This window comes from Spermophilus citellus, assembly GCF_964194105.1.
Source record: "Spermophilus citellus genome assembly, chromosome: 6".
In the NCBI taxonomy this organism is placed as follows: domain Eukaryota; kingdom Metazoa; phylum Chordata; class Mammalia; order Rodentia; family Sciuridae; genus Spermophilus; species Spermophilus citellus.
The window spans coordinates 114,405,224-114,429,444 of NC_138187.1; the positions used below are offsets into that span (position 1 = coordinate 114,405,224).

The 24,221-nt window shown below is 40.9% G+C and overlaps 1 protein-coding gene across 12 annotated transcripts in view; it reads right to left on the reverse strand.

Moving 5' to 3' along the window:
- Positions 1-12,797: 12,797 nt before the first annotated feature.
- Positions 12,798-24,221, reverse strand: part of DISP1 (dispatched RND transporter family member 1) — a 204,952-nt gene continuing 193,528 nt past the window's right edge. For 9 of the 12 annotated variants that reach the window (XM_081298095.1, XM_081298100.1, XM_081298099.1 and 6 more), the window contains one exon: positions 12,798-16,545. In XM_081298095.1, coding sequence (XP_081154221.1) covers positions 12,931-16,545 — 3,615 coding nt within the window. In that variant the 3' untranslated portion in view covers positions 12,798-12,930. The remainder of the gene's footprint in view (positions 16,546-24,221) is intronic. The other 3 variants (XM_081298097.1, XM_081298096.1, XM_081298090.1) reach the window with 1 other exon arrangement.

Genomic DNA, 24,221 nt, shown 5'->3' on the forward strand with positions numbered 1-24,221 from the left:
CCATCTTTCTCCACAGAAGACCTCAGAGCTGATGGGGAGCACAGAGGCCTCACACTGGCCTCTACTTTTGTCCTGATAGTAGGAGTCTGCAGGCTGCCTCTCCCTGCAGAATCCATGGTTTCCTTTGACCCACAGCCCCTCAGCACTGATTCCTGGCAACAATGGAGCTTATAAGAAAGAGATGAGGCCCGCAGACACCCCACCCCCCATCCCTGGCTCCTTCTCAACATCAGGGAATAATTGTACTTTGGACACAGAATAGCCCAATATCCAGTTTCCAAGAAAGGTGGACAACATTATTTGAACCTGAGACATACCAGGGTAATCAGATCAGTCTGAGAAAACTAAGAAGCCTATAATTTATGGGGACGAGCTTGGCAGACGGGAACCGGCAGCCTGCTACAGTGTCCCTGGGGGCCGAGAGGATGCTGAGATTAAAGTGATTCTCTCACTTTGGGAATGTGGATCTGGGGACTTCATGGACTTCATGAGTTTCTGTTCCTACCAGGCCAGGACTGACCCCACAAACAGCTTCTGAGACAGTGGCCACTTTCCATGTCCTGGAGCACCAGTTAGCTGTTGGTGGGTTCTGAGGGTCCATTTTCTTGACGTAACTTACGTTATGTACCTGAGAGGCTGTATGTCCTGAGGTGTTGAGTCTTTGGGTATTTCAGGCTCCCATGAGCCCCACCCCAATCTCCTGGACAAAGTCTGACTCAGGACTCTTCCCAGCCCAAACCTCAGCTTACCAGCCAAGCACTTTCTTGGGAAAACCCCAAAAGGTTGGAATTCTAGGATGAAGAAGGACAAATTGAGGTAGAATTTACAAGGAGGCAAAAGAGGATGGTGGGCAGAGGATCTGGGTTCCTTGATACAGAAATGCAACAGTGTGGCTTGTTTTTAGGGTCTAGGAACTGGTTCCCTGGACAGTGAGGGATTGAGGGGTGCAGAGAGGAGCTTATTTGTTTCATCTTCACCATTTTTTTAAAAAATAAAGTTGCTATACTCATTTTCAGATACTGAGGCTCAAAGAATTGAGCACTAAGTTCATGTTTGCAGTCCGTCTGACTGTACCTCCCAGGATGACATGCCCTGGTCTCTCCTTCCCACCTCAGCTTTGTGTGAAAGTCCTCCAGCACTGTCCCTCCCTCCATTCAATAAAATTGATATACAGAGAGAAGAATGGGGGGTGGGAATGTCAGAGAGAAAAAATAAGACAGGAAGAAGAGAAGGCTGAACTCGGGAAGGAGAAAGGAGAAGGAGGGAGAGGATGGCCAGAGGGCCCCTAAATCAGAGTCTCAACTGCTCATGAAGGTGTGATGCCGGAGCCTCTCCCTGCCCCTCCTGCAACCAGATCTCTGAGTCAACTTTTCCATAAACTCCTTGGGTGCCCCTTTATTCACAAAAGTTTGAGAACCCCCTGCAGCCTATGCTGGACCATCCAAAGCAGTGGCCACTTAGATTGAAACAAGTTAAAATTAAAAATCACATCTTCATTCAAACATATCAGATTTGATATATTCAGTAGGCACAGAAGGCCGGTGGCCATCAGACCTGGACGTCCATTTGAGGTGTTAGTGTCCAACTCTGCTCTGTTGCCTAGACTAATGGAGAGATGCCTGCCTCCTCATTCAGGGCCCTGTGACAGGCACTGCGTCCTCAGATGGTTCCCAGAGGCGTGTGGATTTGGGGGAGTCCTACAGTGTCTAACAGGAGCTAGTGATGTAGGCCAGACACCCAACTGGTGTTCCCAGCTCCACCCAGGTGCTATCCTGACCTGATCACCTGTAGGGATGGTGGGACATCAAGTGGCCATTATTAGAACCAGACCTCCAGGGGTTCTATAGAAGAGGGGCCAGTGTCAGAAGACTGAGCTCTTGGGACAGGTGGCATCCCATTCCTTGTCCCACCCTCACAGGCAAGCTATGACCTCAGAAGGACCAGGCAGCTCCATCCTGTGTAGTTCCCTATAATATGTCCACCTGGGGCCCAAATGTGATGTGAGGACAGAAGACTGTGCACGTGTTATCACCAACATCCCAAGAGGTGGAGCCCTGTGAGTCCCATAAGATTGGCCTTGCATGACCTCAGAGAGGTAACAGGCCAGCCTCAGCCCTCGCTGGTGAGAAATGGGTCTGGATTTGCTTCTGAGCCAGTGCTCCCAGGACCTCTACTTTCCTCTGCTTTGTCCTTGAAACCTGTCCTAGTGGAGATTTGGGTCCTCACTCCGGTCCTCAGAGTGTCCTGGCCACGGGCTCACAAGACAAAGCCTGTGTCCCAGCCCTATTGTGGGTCTAGATGGATTCCTAGCAAAAAACTCTCTTTCTGATCAATGTCAGGATATCCCTTCCTTCCAGTTTAAAAGAAATACCTCATCCAGGAATTCCCAGGGCTGGGACAGCCTCCTGTTTACCCCTCTCTTTCTGTTCCCTCCTGGCAGATGAGGAAAAGCTGTCCATTCTGTCCCTCACACCAGTGCGCATTTCCTGCCAGACTCCAGGCAACCGCTTCCTAGCGGGGCTTTTTCCCAGGGGGTGGGGGTGGATATTACAGGGCAGTCAGCTGGTGAGCACTAAGGGGAGAGGCAGCCTCGAGAAGCACCAGCGTGCAGGGAGGAAGCAAGAAGAGCCAGGTCTGCCTGGGGACAGCCATTGTTGCCCTGTGGCTCCTTCCTCAGGAACGGACGGACGGAAAGCTCCTTGGCTTTCCATTGAAAACTGGAAGCTTCTCTTCTGCCATGGATCCTGCACCTCTGCACTTGATGAGAACCTGCAGCTAAGCCAGACAAGAAGCTGACCCTGTTGGCTGACATTGGGCAGATCTGGCCAGGCATTGGTGTGCAGGGCTGGGGCCAAGGTCCAAGACCTGTGCAATGTAGGGTCTGCCCACAAACAACAGACCTCCCGGCCAGCCCAGTGCATGCCTCCCTGGCCAGCCCACTGCTAACAGGCAGTCTCAGAACCTTTGCTTCTAAATACAGCACAGAGTCAGGGCACATCTTGTTAGATTGAAAGATTTACCCCATTTCTCTACATGCAACCTCATCCCCCAGAGTCTAGATTAATGGTTGGGAGTTCCCTGATGGACAGTAAAACTCCCTGCCCCACAACTTTCAATTGGTCTCTTAGTCTTGATTTTGCTTTAATTAAGCTTTGCTCACTACAGAAGGAAAAAAAAATTCTGCCTTTAACTCTAAAGACACAGATTTGGGAAATCATGAACCCATGAGATTGGCTTTGCATGACCTCAGTGGATTAATCCCGACTTCCCCAGGCCAGCCCAACACTAACCCCTCAGCAGACAGGCCTTGCTCTTCTGAATTGTTCTGTGCTGATGGGAATCTATCTCAGAGTTTTTCCTTAAGGAATGACTCCCCTATGGCACAGCAACCTGTATGACTAGAACTTTCTTTGTATGTTAGGCCTCCAAATCCACCTCCCTTATTAATGTGGACAAAGAGAGTAGGGCAAGTACCAAAGGCTGTGTGAACTGCAGCCAAACTTCTGTCTCCGTTTGTTACTCCGCGGCTCTTCCATTAACAGATCATATTCTCTGAAGAAATCAAAGCTTTAAACATGTCTTCTCATCCTTCCATCTTCCCTCCCCTTGGCTCACATTCTTTCTTTTCAGACCGGCAGGTCTCATAGGGCAGTCACAGGAGGAATTAGGCCCCCACCTCCATCTATCAATGATGCATTTCAGCTGAGCTGTTTCCACAATTGGCATTTTGCTGGGGAAGTGGGTGTTTCAAAGGCTTTAAGATCTAGACATCATTGCTAGATTATTTAGAATGTTTATAAATTACTAGAAGACACAATAGCTTTCTGTCAGCATTTAAAACTTAAGAAAACATCCACTCTAGCTGGTTTTCAGTGGGAGAGAATTTTAGAAATATTAGGAAACTTACTGGCATGTTGCAAGGGTTAGAGGCACCCAAGCTTCCAGGAATGACTCCCAGCACCACACTGAAGAATGGCCCTGGTAAGGGTGTCAAAGTGACCTCCCAGATCACCTGCGTTTGCAAACAAATGCCCTAATCCCTATTGGTTTTGTCACTTTCCAACCAAAGTCTGACATGGGTCCATCTGATTGATAGAAAGTAAGTTAATTGTCTGCAGCCTTGTGGCAGGGGAGGCTGGGAATCAGTGTTGGGATGCTAGGTTGGTTAAGTAAGTAGATTTATGACACAGAGGAACCATGCGGGCATGCCTGTGAGTGATCACCGTCTATCACACACATAATTCCCCTTTCCCTTAATAACTGTGTGACAATAGTGCTGGAGCCCTGTTCAAGCCCTTAGTTTTAGAGCATATGAGGGAATCTGTAGGGAGAAAAAAAAAGATTAGGATTTTGGTGCTTGAAAACTCTAACTCTATTTTTATAGTCTTCTTGTCTTACATATGAGAAGTTTTAACAACTTTAGCTGTTAGCAATAGTCCCGCTCTCTCCTCTTAGCTTGCAGTTGCCTCTGCCTGGACTGCAGCCTCTGCTCTGGGCGCCACCTACGATACCTGGACTGGGAACCTGCTGGACAAACCTGGGTTAACTCTAGCTCTGCCACTACATCGCTGTATGGCCTTAGGAAAGTTACCGATTTTTAATCTTCAGTTTGCACATTTATAAAATAGGGCCACTATTACTGACTTCAGGTTTGTCGAGGCATTAGTGGGTCACAGATACAGAGGGCCTATGTGAGTAGACAGTAAATACTCAGGGTTCTTCCTCCCCTTATCTTGTTCTATTTTCCTATGACATTTTGTTTGTTCTTCAATTATAAAACTTATACTGATCTATGGTGTTTGGGCATGTAACAACAGCAAGTTATAATATAAGTGTGTGTGTGTGTGTGTGTGTGTGTGTGTGTGTGTGTGTTTTGTTTTTGAGATAGGGTCTTGCTGTGTTGTCCAGGTTGGCCTTGAACTTCTGAGCTCAAATGATCCTCCTGCCTTGGCCTCCTGAGTAACTGGGAACTCAGATGTATGAGATGTATGCCCAGCTCAACATATTTTTTATTTAAAAATATTGAAAACACAAAAAGGAAAGTTAAAGTCACTTGCTTTTCAAGCACGTTGAAAAAGATAAAATAATGTGAAATTTCTTCTGCATTAGCAATTAATACCATGTCCCACCCTACTCCCAGGAGGTAGTCTTGCTAAAAGTTTTGTGTGTATTGCTCTAAATATTTTATTTGCACCTCATTTTTCACTTAACAATATATAATAGCTATCTTACAGGTTAGCTTATACATGCTTCTTTTTTAAGGGCTATGAAATACTCTGTAGTTTTATTTCACCAGGACTCTATCAGTGTACATCTTTTATTTCAAACTCATGAAATTCATCCCCACATATGTGTTTAGCACAATCATACTGTCATTTCTGGAGGAAAGATGCCAAGAAATGGGATTCCTCCTCACAGACTATGCACATTGACAATGTTGTCTGAAACCACCCTTTCAAAATATTTTATTGATTTTCTCTCATCCCAACAGTGCCTCTGCCATTCTCTCAAAGCTGGATACTGACAATCATTTCAAAACACTAGCCAATCTGATAAGCTAAAATGATGAATCATCTAGTAGTAGAGTGTTTATATTTTTGTCCATTTTTCTATTGGTTTCCTTTTCTAGATTTTTATGATAGAGATATTAATCCTTTGTGATGTGGCTGGTCATGTTGTTTTTTTCTTCCATGCAGTCAATTTGCTTTTTTTTTTTTTTTTTTTGATAATCTCTTTACTACTCTGGACTCTTGGAAGGCAGGGCCTTGTCTTATTCAGTCATCAACACAGAGTTGGGCTGGGGGTGTCATTCAGTGGTAGAAAGCTTGGGTAGTATGTACAGGGCCCTGGGTTTGATCCCCAGCTGTGCTAAGGGAAAGACAAAACACAGTGAGACAGACTGGAGTGGAATAAAGTGTTTACTATTGAAGGATAAAGTGTTTAATACTGAAGAACTCGCAGTTAGTATGTACACCAAAAATACATATATACACACATTTATATAGTGATACATACAATTTTTGCAAGTAGACATTTGTATTTAGATAGTATATGTGTGATGGTGAGGCAGCTAACAGAGGATGACCTGCTCAATTTTTGATAGGATGTGCTCTCATGACGGGTAAAATAGAATGACAGGATGAGCTTAATAACTATTGGGACCACAGTATCCACAGTGGCAGTGTTAACATACCTCGTCTCTTTCTGTCCCCACAATTCTGTGAAGTAAGTGTCATCAACTTAAGTTTATAGATGAGGAAGTAAAGTACTTAGAAAGTTGTCCCCACTGAGGTCTCCAACCCCCCCCACCCCCTTTTTTAAGATCCTGTAGCTGCTACATACAGGTGTAATTATAAAGTGCTGAACACTATTTAAATCCTAGCTTTCACATTTTCTTTACTTATTCAGTATTTAGAGACAAAGCCTTGTACATGATCCAGTCTGGCCTCAAACTCCTGGGCTCAAGCCATCTTCCTGCCTAAGCCTTCCTGGTAGGTGAGACTGCAGGTATGCGCCAACCTGCAGGCCACATCTTCCCCACTCCCTCTTTATTATTTTTTTTAACTGTCTGCAGTTGCTTGCTTTATAAATCTCTTCTCAAAGGGCACGGATTTTGCTTTTTCAAGATAATAGCCTTGTTGAAAGCAGAGGCTCTTGGTCATCAGTGGCCCTGCCCTTGGGTCTTGAAAGCAGTGGACTCTCAATCAAGTTTTGTCATTTCAACACAGCAAAGTGCTGAAGAGTGTGCCTGCTCTCTATAGCTGGCCTAGTGAAGGAGGTAGATGAATAAGACGACTATAACATGGCAATAGGTGCTGATGGTGAATCCTGATATAAAGGCATAGATAGTGCCTCTCCTCCTACCCTAATGGGGCTGTGGAGTTGCAGGAAGTGGGGTTACCTATAGTTCATTTAGGGTGACTGAAATAAACTTCTTAAAAAAATAATAACAACAGACTCTGGCCTGATTCTCCCAAGGCCTGACTATGACACTAGTATTCAAAGAATATAAAAGCTTTCTCTCCACCTCAGAGGGGGCTGAAGATGAATTCTCGTACCATCTTGATGAGAGAAGTCAGTTTTTGTGTTCAGGGAAGAATCTGTGCCTAAATGTGTTTTCTGAATCACGTGGATTTACAGGAAGGATTGGATTTTGTCTTGAAGTTGGTTTTTCTAACCTTTGCTTCCTCTCCGATGATGACATGCAGATATTTGCCAAAGTGTTGTGTAATTTGTCATGACTGGCAGCAAAGACACTCATTGAAGGAAATTCCTATCTACCAACCAGAGCTCAGGGTCCTTCTCAGGGTAGGGCAAAAAAATTCAGGTTGGGATCTGTGATAGAATTATTTAACAGTTCAAGATTATTCAATATGTATCCATTCCCCTGTGATACATACAACTAATAACATATACAACTAATAAAATAAATACAGAGAAGAGACAGAGCTCTAGCAAAGAACAAATAGGTGAACTTCAGTCTCAGTGAGTATATGGTCTGAGATTTGCTTGCTCTCTAAAACCTGTCCTTAGATCTTTTTGTAAAAAGAGACTTTGAAGGAGGGTAAAGCTTGTAGCTTTACTCACCCAATCCTTTAGGGATACAGTGAATTTAGCACTTGATTTGTGCCAAAATATAAAGAAATAGAAAGTTACCCTAGAGAGTTTCCAAGGTAGAATAATGGAGTGAGTATGAGAGGGAAGCATCCAGGAAATACCACATGTAAGACTATTTACAAATAGATGCTATTTTATCATTCTTACTTAATACATAAGACATATGGTAAGGTTTTGCCTGGAGATAATCCTATCGGACCTTTGTCAAAGACATTTAATGACTATATTGCATTGCAAAAAGAGTGACATTATAGTTCGTTTGTTTTTTTAATTCTAGAGGTTTGTTTTCTTAGGCTAAGTAGGATTTTCGTAATCTTGTTTAGATTATTGGTTTACTTGGCAAATCCTATCCCCTTTAAATGGTAGAAAACTAAAGTTCAATTCATTGATTGAAAATGCCCAATCAGCACAAGGGCCTGAATTTGATCCCCAGCATTCCAAAACAAAAACCAAAAACAAACAAAAATGTCCAATTAGTGGATAGAAGTTGAGGAAATTTTATTGTCACTTTGTCTCAAATTAAAACAAGCTCTTATAAGACCTTATTGAGTTTCAAAGAAAAATACTTTTTGCTAAAAATAATCTGCCCTTCAGTTTTTAGGAAGGCATAGATTACGTTATAGAAAAAAGAGATGAGAGGGCAAATGTCTATGTTTAGCTCTCCCAGTTGATCTGTTTCACTGTGTTAGTCACAAAATCAAGAAATGTATCACATTAGGGGTCCGAGGTAAGAAGAGGAGGTATTGACTGGTATTTTGAATGTTGGCTTAAATTTCCCCCAAAGAGACATATACTCTGCAAGTCAGGCTACTGACTAAGCTTCTTACTTCAAAAAAAGCACATGGCTCTTAAGGTTAGCTACAATAGAATACTTGAAGAACATCCAGGCTAGGGAGAGCCCTCTCTTGGATGATGATTTTGGGATGCAATATGTCATTGCTTTATTTCATGCCCCTCCTAAGACCTGTAACAGCACTCACAGCCCCCTCCCCCCAAAGCTCAGGAAAGCACACTTATGCCAAGAGATGTCCATCATGCTCTACTGCATCCTAGCCGGCACTGGTATAGTCAACTTCATGTTCAAACTGATGGCTTAGGGGAGCAGATGGGAAAACCCTGCTGATCCTTGTTGCTCAGTGAGTTGATCTCAGGTGTGTATACCCTTTGGTTTATAAAGCTAATGGAAAAAGAAATGCCTTTTGAAATTTCAAAATAGAAAATTATAGCTGGGCACTTGGGAGGTTGAGGCACAAGGATCACAAGTTCGAGGCTAGCCTAGCAACTTAGTGAGACCTGTTTCAAAAAAAAAAAAAAAAAATTAAAGAAAGGGCTGAGGAAGCGCCTCTGGGTTCAATCCCCAGTAGCAAAACAACACAAAACAAAACAAAAAACAAACAACCCCCACACCCAAACCAAAAACCAAACAAAAACCATTATGGCAGTTAAATTAAAACAATTTTCTATATATTTAATGAGGAAACAATTAGTGTATAAAACTAAACATTAATGATATTTGTTAACAAAAAACAGTGTAAAAACAGTTGGAGAGGCTGGGATTACGGCTCAGTGGTAGAGCACTCGCCTCGCATGTGCGGGGCCCTGGGTTCAATCCTCAGGACCACATAAAAATAAATAAATTAAATTAAGGTATTGGGTCCAACTACAACTAAAAAAATAAATATTAAAAAATTATAATTGGAGCTAAAATTAAATTTACCAGCAAACATTTTGGAAAGACACACTAAATATTTAGACATGATATCTCCTTTTGCATTAAAAACAAATATCTCATGATTTCCTCAGATTACTACTTTTTTTGATGTGTCTGAACCTTATGAAAAAACTCAAATGAGTCTGTTTCTTTTTTTAAATACAAATCTCTTTTCCTTCTAAAATGACTTTCCTCATTAAAGTAAAAAGATACAGCTGTTTTCAAAGTCACTCTTTCCTCATATTTCATTCAGAAACTCTTCTAACTGCTGATGGAAAGAGGGTTTCCATGTGAGACAATGGGAATCCTGAACACTTCCTAATTTCCTGTAGATCACGTTGGTAAAACTACTCTCCACTTCACCCCTTGCCCAAGATTTACAATTAAGAGTGATTGAGGCTGGGGCATAGATTATTGTAATGAGATTTAATAACTGCTTTGCATACCTTTAGGAAGTTGTGCGCACCTTACAACAATTATACACAAGAAATGAATGCACACAGATGAAGCTGTATAATTATTTCACACAACACAGCTTATCCCTGTGAGAAACTTCTTGCTTTGGTCTGGTTCACTTCTCAACCAAAAATAGGATTTTAAAAGGGACCTTGCAGGGAAGAGGTTGGGAACAAATTTGGTAACATGGACTCAAACCTCAAAGATGTATCTTGTGTTAGAAATAAGCAGTATGCAAGCCCTTTCCATCATCAGGTACCTTCCCACCTAACAAATATTTCACAATGTGTAATTTATCCTCTTATCTGCTTTACAAATCATGTAGAAAAGGATAATGGATGAAACTTCTTTATAAATCAGAACTAGAAATAGTGATCCTTTGTTGTCCAGTAATGAGGATTTTAAAAAGAAGAAAAAATTTAAGAAGCTTTCTAGACCCAGCGAAAGAATTCTTAAAAAATTAAAAAAAAATCCCTGTATAAAAAAACATAGTTCAAATCCAAAGTCCACAGATGAAATAAATGTAAAAAGGGTTCACTGCCGCATTCAAGGTTCAGGGTAATTAAGCAGATCTAGGGAGGACGAAAGGCCTCTGGAGGCCCTGGGTCCAGTGCAGACGGGGTAGAAAATAACAGCAAGGCCCAATGGAGGCCCTAGGAGAGCACAGAGGATGTCCCTCTGCCTTCTTTTACTCCACTTTCTATTTTCTAAATCTAATGACACTTCACTCACATGAAAGTCTTTTAGGTTAGACTATCTATAAAGAAATTTGTATCTCCTATTTGCCCTTGAATTCAGTCTGTCTCTCTGCTGAACAAAAAAAAATGTGCTTTTGGATCACTCCATTTCTACAAGCCAACTTGATTACACATTTTGTAAGGAAAACAAAATTAGAGTTGGGTATTGGGAGTCCTATTTTCAATTGTTCCCTTCTGCCCACTTTTCCTTATTTAACAGAATTGAACTCAATGGGAACAGACATAAGCTCCTGAACTTCAGTGTAAAAACTGGTTTAAAGCAGCAGCTTAGCAGGAGTATAAGAAAGTGACCAAGTGCATTTAGTCCCCCATAAGCTCCAAGCGAACTAGCTGTAACATTTGAGCCCAAAGTTATTTCCATCTCTAAGTGAATTAGCAGAAGTACTATCCAGTTTCCTGAGGGCTGGTCTTCCTCATTGTGTGCTATCAGAATCTGTTTTGGGTACTACACTTGCATAAGGAATTTGACAAATTTATCCAAAGAAGACCATAATTGTTCCATCCGTGTTCTAATTGCCTAAAGCCCAGCAACTGGAAGAACAATTGAGTGTACTGGGGATGCTGCTGGGAGAATGTGATTACTGTTTTCAAGTATCCAAAGAGACAGCATGTGGCAGAAAGATCAGAGATGTTTGCTTTCACTTCAGAGAACAGAATGGGGATCAACTGGTAGAAAAACAACAGATTTTGGATCAACCACGCTAGACATGTAGTGAGTTACTTATCACTGAAGGAGGCAAGCACCAGCTGGAAAATTACTTAATAGAAATGCAATTTGGTGGAGGTGGGCCCCAGTTGCCAACCCATAAGTTCCCTTCCAGCTCTTTATAGCATTTTTTTTCAGGCCTGGGAATCAATATGCAGGTTTAATTTGGAAAACTATTCAAAGAATAGTTATTTTCTAAATAATTAATATAACTTTGAAAAACACTTAGAAAGATTCCCTCCAAATTCTTCTGAGGACCAAACTGGAGGTAGAATCCCAGGAGGAAGCAGAATGTAGTGGGCTCTCCCTGTAAGGAGCTGGAATGCAAGCAGTATCAGATGACACGCTGTGATGGAGGCCAAGTCACCTGAAGTACTGCACAGAAAGCATGCTCCAACAGCTCAATTACTGCGGACAGATCTAAGGCAAGATGCACAGCGTCATTTAAGATGCTGTCTGAAGGCTTAGCATTTCCAGGTGTTAGCTGCACAGTGCAGTCTAATCCATCTTGAGATGGAGCTTAATGTGGAAGAAGAGCCTTCTGAACATGGTCCTTTGGGGGCCAAGATGGAAGCAAAGTTTCATACAGGATCTCTCTGAGTGCTTCAAGAGGAAAGCACACATCTGACCTGGGCCCATCGTTCTCATAAATTTATCCTGCACAGTACAACACTGTTTTAGGTGATTATGTTTTTTCATCCATGCTCTTCCTTCTGTGGCACTAACATAACTGGGTCTGAGACAAGATGGTGCTCATGACTCCTGGGTTAACCACATCATGTACAATCAGAAGAATGAGAAATTATACTTCATTGTATTTGATGTATCAAAATGCATTCTACTGTCATGTATAACTCCTTAAAACAAATACAAAAAAAAAAAAAACCCAAACAGAATTGTACCTCTTGGCTAATGTGGGAAAGATAGCAGTTTGGATATCAATGAGACATTGGCTTCATGTATGGTCAACACACGCAAACAAGTGGAATGCATTCTTAAGGTGCTTGGAAATTAGTTTTTAAATAAAGTCTCACCAAAAGTGCAAAAACCACTGAACTATATATCCTTACCACCATGCACATTTTTAAAAAAAACTTTGAGATAGGGTCTCACTAAGTTGCCCAGGATGGCCTTGAACTTGCAATCCTCCTGCCTGTCTTCTGAGTTGCTAAGATTACAGGCATGGGCCACTGCCTACCTAAAATGTAAATTTTAATGTTGTGTAATTCCTAGATCCCAACTGAAGTGGCTATACTAACATGAAGGTAAATCCTAGTGTGAATATTGAGTAATCAAAAGTTTTTATTACCACAACCAAATATACCAGAATAAATAGGACTGCCTGAGAGAGTGAAAAACATCTCAGTAATTCACACTAGAAATCTTTAATTCACTAGTGTTGAAGGGTAGAAAGACAATTATTTTCCTAGGTGGGTATAAATGTAAAAAAAACTATACCTTTTGAAACAAAAAGTCCAATAATGAATGAATCCAATAATCTAACACACTAGGTTTTTTGGTGTTTGTTCGCTGTTCAAATGAAATGTAAAAATATTCTGTAATTTTTAACAAGGTGAACCTTGCCAGTTTCTGTTTTTGTATTCCCTTCCTAAACTGTTGGATTTTATTCCCATCTCAAAAGAATGATTGAGGCACTGGTTCTGAATTTAATACTGTATTTATTATAGTGTTTTTATTAACAAACTTTCACCAGAAAGTTCTGAGTGTGTTAATACAGCAGGCACATTGGCTTCAAGGTTTGGCATCTGACAGTCCACAGAATTGCACTTCACTCTTACAATTCTGCCACAACTTTGTGGATTATTTGGGCAGGACCTATAACCAGCCTCCCCCATTAAATGGTTAAATATAAATTTTGGTTCACTCTGATTTAAAAGTTCTGAGTTAACAATGACATCCGTCTGCGACAAGCTCAGCTCCACTTTCCTCTCTGCTTGGTCAGTCTGATTTGGTAATTGAGAAACCTTGGTTTCAGTCCCTCCACTGCCTTCAATATTCTCCATGTCTCCATGTTTACAGAGTCCCCTTTGGTTATTCTCAGGATCACAACACACTTGTAGTAAAGATCCAGCGCCTCTGCAGACGAACGATGACGGATCTGCCATTCTTGGGAGATGCTCTTCTATGCTCTGGAGATTGTGTGCACTGGTCTTACCAATTTTTTCTTGGGCCTGAATGTGCTGCACTGGGTGGAGGAGAAAATTCTGAGGCAGGGAATTCTGCATTCCAGGGGGCTTCCCTCTGCTCTGCAGACAAGGACAGTGATGGATATGCGGGATGGGATGCACGAAGCCCTCGGCAGTGTGGTGTACAGCCTTCAGAGGTGCCACACCATTTTGGATCTGCACAAAGCTGCTAGCAGTTTGAGCACACTGGTGACACAGGGAGTCAGCCATCTGCTGGCAAGAGTGTGGGCCATATTTCAAGTGTTTGTAGGCATTTGGGCAGCTACATCTCTGATTCAGAGAGAAGAGGTGACACATAGTGTGCCTTTCAAGAGAGGGCTGTAACAAGGAGGAGCAAGTTTCGCTTTTGGTGCTTTTGTTGAGTTCACTGTTGTAGGCTGTATGCACAGGCATCCCTAAATTCTTTGTTTGGCCGTTGAAAAATTCAGAGCAGATGTGTCTCTCTTCAAAAGTAGCCTTCTCCGAGGCAGTACAGCTGTGGGATGCCAGAGGTTCTAATTCATAAAACTCATGCTCCAGTTCAGATTTTTGGCCCCTGGGATCTAAATGATAAGCATTCATGGTATGTGCTTTGCTTTGTCCCTTGTCACCAGGACTTGTAGACAAGGCATGGGAAAAGGCACTGCACTGTAGTTTTTTAGGTAAAGGAATCTGACCACAGGTACCCTGTGGTCCAAGGCACCGACACATGCACTGGAAAAAGAAGGTGGCAAAAGCCCAGCTGATACACATAATGAGCATCATGAAGGTGCCCAGCTGGGTGTAAGCCAGGACCGTGGAGGGCATCATCATGGCCCCGGCCACGAAGGTGGTCAGAGCGGCCATGGCAATGGCAGAGCCCATGCGACTCAGAGAGAAAATCACCTTGCCTTCTCTGTCGGGATCTGGAGCCAAGCGGTATGCGACCCCATAATGGACAGCAAAGTCAACAGACAAGCCAACTGCAACCGAAATGGTGACAGACTCTAAAACGTTTAGTTCCCAGCCCAGCAGGACAAGAGAACCAACAGTGACAAATATGGTTCCGGCTATTGAAATGATGGCATAAAGACTTATGATGATGTTCCAAGTTGTCAGCAGCATCACACTGAATGCAACAGCGACAGAGAGTCCCATGGCAATGAGAGTGCCATCAGAGAGGCTATCTTGGAGGTCATAGAACTCCAGATTGCTGACAAACCAACCATTGCTGAGGCCCTCAGGTGCAGAACTCAGCTCATTGGAAATCCACGAGTCCACCTCTTTATAAAACTGATGCATCTTCTCATAAGCCAGTGTGAAGAGGTAGGTACTTTGGAACTCTAGCACTACTGCCCTGATAGTATCATTGATATCAAACCTTGGCCCTGGGGTTTTACTATCCAAATGGTACCCTGTACTCCTCTCTAGCTCCATGATAGCTCTTTTAATACACAGTTCAAAAATCTCTTGCTTATAGGGGAAGCTCCAGTGGCTGCAGCATGGGTACAGGGCAGGCTCATCACAGTCCTGGTTTTCCATCCACTGTTTGAATGTCTCAATGAAGCAGCTGGTGAAGTCCTGTTCATCGGTCTGGTAGAAGAATGTCTGGTTTCTCAGTTTTTGACAGAAGTGCAAAATCCAGGCCTGGGAAGCTGGGCTAGCAATGTTAAAACTGCTGTCTAGTGTCAACTTCCCTTTACTCTTGGGATTTAACGGATTGCCATTGTCTTCTGGAGACACGCCCCAGATAACTGTGATGGGCATGTGGAGCTCCTCTCCATGGTGAACACGCTCAAACATAAAAAGCTTTTTGTACTCAGCATCATAACGCTCAAAAGGATGAGATGACCTGAACACTTGGAACTCAGATAACTCTAACGAGGGCAGCTTCATCTTTGGATTTATACACACAATGTAGGCCCCACCTACAGTTAAGGCTAGGAACCAGAAGAGCCAAAGGTAGCGAAACTTGATGACGATGCATGGTAATACTTTTTCAAAAAATATCCGAGATGCTTCTGAAATGACAAAAAGTACTTTGTGGCACTTCTGGCAAGCCACTGTCCAGCAGCTTTTATTACCATATATTTGCTGCTGGGGCTTCCGGAAGCAACTAAATATATTGAGGAGGTATCGTTCATGCAGTACGACGACAGCTGGCAGCCACGTGACCATCAAAACATAATTCACCAATATAGCTGTCCCCGCATAAACCCCGAAGCATCTGATGGCTGTAATGTTGCTAACGTAGTTAGCATAAAAGGCAGCGGCAGTGGTAAAACTGGTGACGAACATGGAGAGGGCAGCATGTTGCAAGGTGATGCTTACTGTTTCTGAAGTCTCTGCATGGGGCTTGTCAAATTTGGTGTAGTTCCAAACATCACACAGGACAAAAGCATCATCTGCTCCAATTCCAACCAAAATAATGAGTGCAGTGAGGTTCATAAAAGGAAAAAATTCAAAGTTAAATACTATACGATAGAGAAAATAGGAGACAATCAAGGAACTAATTATTGCAAACATTGTCATCAGAGTGATAAACATGGACTTAGTGTAGACACACATGACTAAAAGGACAATCACAATGGCTATGGCAGGATACACAGTATCCATGAGAAGATAATCTTGAAACAAACTGTGTTTGATCCCAAACTCAATCCCGGTGATGGTAGTCACACCATCGGAAGAGTTCCAGTTTTCAAAGTTGTCTAGGTAAATGTTCATCATGCTCTCCCCTTTCTCTGTGGGAGAGAAGAGCATGCTGTACTTTAAAGCTGGCATGGCATAGTCAGCCGTCTTTGGGGTTATGAAGTCTTTGTCCACCAAGTAATGGAGTATCTGGTACACGGCATTGTACTTGGTACATTTGCGTGGCACGTTGGTGCACTTGAGCTGATCCTTTCTTCTGGCTGCCATGTCCCAGCAATCTGGCCCCAGTGTGCCATTTTGGTAGTGTTTGGCACAGGTCCGAAGCAGCTTCAAGGTATGAGAAACATCTCGCTCAACAATTTTTTGACAGGATGATCTGTTGTTCAGAATGGCGATATAGTTTCCCAGCGTCCAGCTGGGACAGCAGGAAGCAGCGGTAGTCCTCTGGCACAGATCACCAAACTGGGGATGAGATCTGATCTGCAGAGACACAGAAGCACTGGAGTTTAAACTGGCTCACCAATGAGAAGGTCCTTATTGCCTTGAGGGCCAGCAAAGTTAAAGAAGTAGATAAACAGTCAACCTCTTAAATTAGGTAGCAGTTTGTGTAGGAGGTGAGATTCTTCCCCACAATCTATCTCATATTGGTACTCTAGGGAATACACATACTAATAAATAACCTAGAGGTTATTTTATTTTGAATTGTGAACTGCTGTTGGGAATGACATATAAGTTGTAAAGTAGCATCAACCAATGCAAGTTTGATTTAAGAAGGGAGATAAAATTAATACCCACTTAGTAAACAAGCCTTTTCAAAGTCACTATGAAAAGCAATAAAGTAGACAGGCTATGAAGCTTAGGTATATACAGGATTATGAAAACAACTGTCCAATTAATAAATAAATTTGTGGTTTTGCCTACAATTTGGAGAAGCATGAAATTTTTGGTGACAAAGGTAGTAAGTCTCAATCAAGAGTTGAAAGCAAAGATGGGATTCCCTAGAAAACTGTCAGTGCCTGAATGTTTATGTCCCAAGAATTCATATGTTACAACCTAATCCCCAAAGTGGTAATATCAAAAGTAGGGCCTTTTGGGAGATGATTAATGGGATTGGTGTCCTTTCAAAAAGTGGTTCCAAGGAGCTTTTTTTATCCCTTCACCATATAAGACACATAATAGGCACCATCCTGTGAGGAATGGTCCCTCATCTGAACTGAATATGCTGGCTCCTTGATTTTGAACTTAGACTCTAGATTATAATAAATTTGTTGTTTATAACTCACCCAGTCTAAGGTATTTTGTTACAGCACCCTTAAGAGACTAAGACAAAAACTTTCCAGTGAATCAAAATTGACCCTGATAATATTCAAAAGAACTGTTGTCAAGATTCATGAAAGACTTAGATAAAAATTGCTTCCTGAAGTATAGGTAGACTGGGGCAGTGTTTCTAAGTTTACACATTATTTATATCTGATTTTAAATAACATATATAATTAATAAACACAATCTATTTTTTCACATTTTTAAAAGTTTATCATGTCAGCAAAAAACCTTTTTGGGGAACTTCCTCTTGGTAAATGGGGGACTGGTGTACATTAGCCTGATAATTTTGGACTTAGCATAGGCAGTATTCCATTTAGGACATCATTCTTGGAGAAGGGTTCCCTTCTTATGGTTGTTCTTGTTATAGTAAATTGAAAACTTCTTCAAACTTTGAGGGGAAGGGCCATTTCATCTTGTGTAGGTACTCAGTGGTTTTTCTTTTTAATTGATGGACATATAGTAACATGTGCTTACTGTCTAAAAGGGTAGACAATTCCTTGAGCTCCAATTCCTTAAAATTCAGGATGCTGATATCCAGCTTAAGGTACCTAGAGGCTACTATTCATGATGTCATTTCTCTGTCCTTATTTTTTACCCTGTAAGAGTCTTCAAAAACAGTTTTTCTAGGGCCTGGGGTTGTGGCTCAGGGGATAGAGTGCTTGCCTAGCACATGTGAAGCATTGGGTTCGATTGTTAGCACCATATAAAAATAAATAAATAAGCTATTGTGTCCATGTACAACTAAAAAAAAAAAAAACCCAGTTTTCCTAAAGGTGTGCGTCACCACCATCACTTTTGAATTTGAGGACTAGTTCCCAATGGCTAAATAGCATTTATTTATTTTTGGTACTGGGGATTGAATCCCAGGGTATTCAACCACTAAGCTACGTCCTGAGGCCTTTTTATTTTTTATTTTGAGACTGGGTCTTATTAAGTTGCTTAGGGACTCACTAAGTTTCTGAGGCCGGCTTTGAACTTGTGATCTTCCGGCCTTAACCTCCTGAGCTGCTGGGATTACAGGCGTGCACCACAATGCCTGGCTACCATTTATTTTTGGATGCTATTTTCGATAGCAGCCTTCAAAGTAGTAGCTGGTCTGTATTTATAATGTCCAACTTTTTAATCTTTGGTCAAATATACACATTTAAAAAAACCCTGCTGTTATTGGGATTGTGCAGACTTAATCATACTCTAGCAGTTCCAATACTGCTAGAACATGGTAAATCTGTACAACCTTATTCTGTAAATCAGATGAATAGTCCCTTTCCCTTGAGGGGAAAAATAAGAAACATCCCCCTTTTCTTGAGCCTGACCAGAGACTTCTCTTTGAAGGACCACAGCTAAAGATGTCCCAGTCCAATCAAGTGTTCCCTTATTTCTATTTACCAAAGGCTGTTCCAGGGAAGAAACTCCAAAGTTCAAGGAGGGTGTGAATAGTTATTTTTCTAATAGGATTAAAATCACCCTCTACCTTGATTAGACTGGGTTTTCATTGAAATATTTTTTTCAAAGTAGAGAGGAAGTTGGCATAAACCATTTCTTTGGAACTCTGGCTTATCTAAGAGCCTAGTTACTCAATGATCCCTAAACACTGGCTACTAAGATAAGGACTGGGACTCATCAGTAGGGTGAGTACAGATGAAACAAGATTGAGGGTGTGTTGGGAACTATTGAAACTGGGTTACCTACATACGGGGGCTCATTATACTATTTTGTCTACATTATACCATTTTGTCTACTTTTGCATATGTTTGAAGATTTTCATAAGAAAGCTATTTTTTAAAATAAATTTTATGGGAGTAAAGAAAAATGGGGCAAGATGGTTATTATTCAAACATGGTAAAATAGTATTTACTTTCACAGACTTTTACTTCTAAACTCATTTCTGAAGAGCAATAATTAACATTTCTTAAGATAGGATAATTCATATTTGTTTCCAGGTAAAATCATTGACGTCTGCCATTTGGGAAAAACTGAACCCTGGTAATTAATTACAGGGAACCATGGAAAGGCATCTCTCTTCCTTTCATGGCAGATAACTGGTTTTACCCCAAAAAGAAATTACGTGCAAGCTCCTGGGGTCAGCCCGGTAAAAAAAAGAAAATGCAACCCTACTGCCTGACAGTTTTCTAAAGTAAGAAAATGAATTGCATTCATTATGAAACCCAACATCTGCTAGAAGGAACATATCTGCAGTTGCTGAAATAATCAAATGTCAAAGATAAAGGGAATCTGGTTGCTGGGTGAAACCGGGAAAGAATGCACAGAAATCTGTCCTTGAATAACCTTTTCCAATAACAGTGCAGTTTTTAAATGTGTATATTTGACCGAAGATTAAGAAGTTGGACATTATAAATACAGACCAACTATTACTTTGAGGGCTGCTATCAAAAATAAATACTAATTAGTTACTAGGAACCAATTCTCAAATTTAAAAGTGATATTGGCTGATGCACACCTTTGGAAAAACTATTTTTTGAGGATTCTTACAGGGTAAGAAATAAGGACAGAAAAAAGACATCATGATTGGTACCCTCTAGCTACCCTGAGTTGGATACCAGCATCCTGAATTTAAAGGAATCAGAGTTCCAGGAACTCTCTACACTTTCAGGGAATAAAGCCATGTATTCCCATCTGTCCATCCATTAAAAGGGAAAAATATTCACTGAGCACCTATACAAAATAAACTTGTACTTACCCTCAAGTTGGTCACAGGGTAGCAGGGAAATCACATAAAAAGATAAATAATGATCAGGTGCAGTGGCACATGTTTATAATCTCAGTTTTTAGGGTGGCTAAGGCAGAAGGATTATTAAATTTGGGGTCAACCTAGGTAAGTTATGGAAACCCTGTCACAAAATAAAAGAGCTAGTCATGTAGCTCAGTGTGTAGAGCACTTGCCTTGCATGTGTGGGAGCCTGGGTTCAATTCCCAATACTAAAAAAAATAATTTAATGTGTGTATTATGTATGAGGGCTTATGTGGAACTGCAGAAGGAGTGCCAAAGTCTGTCAGTATGGCATGACAGTGGCACTAACTTGGTCATTTGTGTCTGAAATAGAAAAATACAGAGGCATGTATTATACTGTGGGGCTTAACAAGATTGGCAGTTACATTTTTATCATATTTTTTAGAAAGATTCATTGGAATAATTTCAAAATCTTTGAAGTTTATAAAAATAAAAATGGAGTTCGTGAAAGCAATTTCTTGTAACTCTCAGGAGAAATACAAACCTTCTAATTCTAGTTACTCACAAATTGGATATTTTAGGGAATCATTTTGCTTATGTGGTTATAACATGTCTTTGCACATTTCCCTAGTTAGATAGTAGCAGGGGTGGAGTTGACAAAAAGTAGGGGGTAAAGGAAGAGAAGAGAGAAAAAGAAGAAACCAGCAGAGTTTAAAATGATACCTTAACTTTTAAAACTACTGGCTAAAGTTGGCGATATTTCAAGAAGCTGAGAAAAGAATAAAGGGAGGAAAATTAAGCTCTTAATACCAGGTTCAACTGACTGCTAGACTCTCCTTCCCCATGTAACAAAGTCCCCCATGTATTACAAGGTGAAGGGGATCCTAGGGAGAAAAGAGAAGGCAAGGGCTCGATGGGCCTCTTTAAAATAAGGACCAGAATACATACTTTTGGGTTTTTAGCTCTAAGCTTCAGGGGAATTCTAGTTGTCCTCAAAGGTTACCTTACTAAGCCAGAGTCTCAGGCATCACATTTCAAATCCTTTTTACAAGCTGAGTTCTCAGCGCGCCAGTGTCTACAAAGTGCAAAGACCAATAAGGGTAAACGATTTCCAGAGAGTTGAGATTACAGAAACACACTTCTGGTTATTAATGACTATCTGCCAGGGTGTCCCTTAGGATGTCCAAGGGTAAAAGGAAGTAATGTGAGGATCAGGGAAATTGACTGAGGGTCTGTTGTGCATCTAAGAAATTGAGCATTTCTGTTAGGTGTGCAACAGCATCAGAAACAGAAGTCAATCACTCTGGAAACCTGTGCCTCTCTGAATTATGAGGACAAGTGACATATGAGTTTGAACTAACTGTCCTGTAACAGGCAGAAAACAAGTGAAACATCTGGCCTCTCTGAGATACTATGTTGATTACTGTACATTTTATGGCATTGACTCACTAACAATTAAGCTCTTCTGCTCTCTATCATTGATTGTGTCCCACCGAACTTAAGAGGTGCTAATAATAAAGTGCTTATGGACACTAGCCAGGATTGAGGGGTGGAGAAGAAAGACCGTCTCAGGACTGTCTGCTCAAACTACCAAAACACATAAAAATCCTAAAAGGAGCCTCAGATAGGAGACTTAAAAATAACATAGCAGTAATCTGAAAGCTAGAACTGTTAACCCAAGTTACAACTTAAGATATCAGATGAATACATCGTAAGAAAGGTCATTTATTATTTTTTTCAAAATCTGAAACTAGAATACAAAGATGTTTATATCTGGTAAAATATTAATTTATCAAGCTAAAATTATAACATTGTTTCGAGACACAGTCTTGCTACATTGCCTATGTTGCCCAGGCTGGCCTTGAACTCACAATTTTTCCACCTCAACCTCATCACTAGCTGGAACTATAGGCACATTCCACCATGTCCAGCCAGATAACCATACTTTTTCATTGTCTATTTGTTCATTTATTGGTGTGGATCTGGAATTGACCACACCAACCATTCATTCAGACATGGGTCTTGGGTCTGTTTCTCAGATTCCCACAAGAAGACCACAATACTACTCTCTTCCCAATTAAATGGCAAAGTGTATGGGTGACCTAGAAAATATGCTCATCCTGTTCTTTCCAGGGATTACAAAATTGAACTCATAGCTGTCCAACCCTTATTGTGAATCCAGTAAAGAGAAACATTCTAAGCAAAGCATTATCTATTCTTTTAGTATAACTTTTGCAAATGCATCAAGCCAAATCATTAAAAAGCAAATATTTAGATTGTTTTAATCCCTTGTAGAAATGCTTTTGCCATCAGGTTTTTTTACTACCAGCCTACCTAAGGTGTGTTTTACTAATCGGTTAAGATACAATATTATAAGCACACTGCTAAGAACTTTGTGACATCACACTTCTTTTATGAAGACTATGAAAAATGATTCCCTTTTAGCATGAGCAAAAGCAGGGATTCAGCTTAAAAAAACATGTTTATTAACCCATCAGTGACTTTTGACACTGATTTTAACCCCCCTCCTCCAACTCTTCCATCTTATGGGAGGTTAGAGACAAATCTGCAATTCACCACCAGCAAATGCAGATTGTGGGTATGGATTCTCATACACTTTATCTCTCTCTTAGCTTTATTATTTCCTCCCAATTATTTTCCCTTAATGTAATTAACTTGTTTCTTATTGTGTATGCCTTTTTGTAAACTACCTCTATATGCTGTTTTTTATCATCTAACACACACACATAGACAGACACTGTTTTCACTAATGAAAGCTATCATGGCACAGTATTGCTTACTGGCTTTTGAATCCATTTGGTCTCACACACATTCATGAAATTGCTAGCTCTTAAAAACAACAACAGAAACAACAATACCCCAAATACTTATTCTAGGCTGTTTTGACTCATTAAGATTCATCTGAGTAGGAAATGGCATATACAGTAAACAAAACTAAATATAAATGGGGTTGGGAGTATCTTCTTCACTATGGAATCACAAATCACAGTGAGGAAAGATTCTGGATTTAGAAGTGGCTGGTTCCAAATCCTGAATCTGCCACTTACCATGTGTGTAAACTTTCCCCATCTATAAAATGGACAAATAATGGTACCTGGTTCACAACTCTGTCATGAGGATTCAATGAAATAATTCACAGCACCGTGTTTAGAAAACTTTGGTCAATACCTCAACAACATGAGCTATTAATTAACAATGAATTCAATCACTTCCAAGTCTTCAGGAAAAGTGGGGCAGGGTCTGAAGATCAATCCCAGGTAAAGGGTATAGGAGTAAAAGACATAGAAGTTAATGACATGCTCTCATCTTAAGTGTGATGATAAAGTAACCAGACTGGCTTAATTTCTCTAAGCTCAACTTTTCATCTGTTTAAAGGTATTATAAATCTCAAAGCCACAGGTCCATTTTGAGTCATGTATAAGTACATAGCATAAACTCTTACACATAGTGTCCCTACTCATCTCCTACTTTAGAGTTAACTTCCTATGTGAGAAGTGTTGCAAAACATGACAAGGAAAAATGTGTTCACAGCCTCCATCTAAGTACCTGATAGCTGTGAAGAGAAGAAAATACAGCAAATAAAAAATTGGCCACTGATTAAGAAGCTTTGGTTTGTTTTTAGGTCATTTATGGCTTTGGTCTATTTGGAGTTGTATAAAGAGAAGGTGGCACTGACAGAATATTGATGTTCTAATCAAAGGGAAAGTCATTTTCAAAATGTATAAATAGCCTCGGAGAATGGAGAATGATGTAAAGCCAGAAGTGCTGGAACCAACTAACTAGAGGATGTGGCCACTTACTTCTTGGAAGGTACTCATGTCAGCACAATGAGACTGTTGGTCTGGTGACCTCTAAGAGTCCTTTCTACCTTCTATTCCATTAAGAAATCCTGTTGATAGAATGAACATTGCATTGGGTTGGCAGGCTAGCTATAGCAGGGCAGATGACTTGATTTTTAACTAACCAATGATTTTACATTTAGATTTATGCTAAGAACATAATGAGTTCCTTTTCTGCCAAGTTGCTGTGCTTGGACAGGCCCATCAGCAATACCAGACAACAGTTTCTACTTGGAGAAACTAGCTCTGAACACATGAAATTGACAGCTCTTCCAAACCCAGGG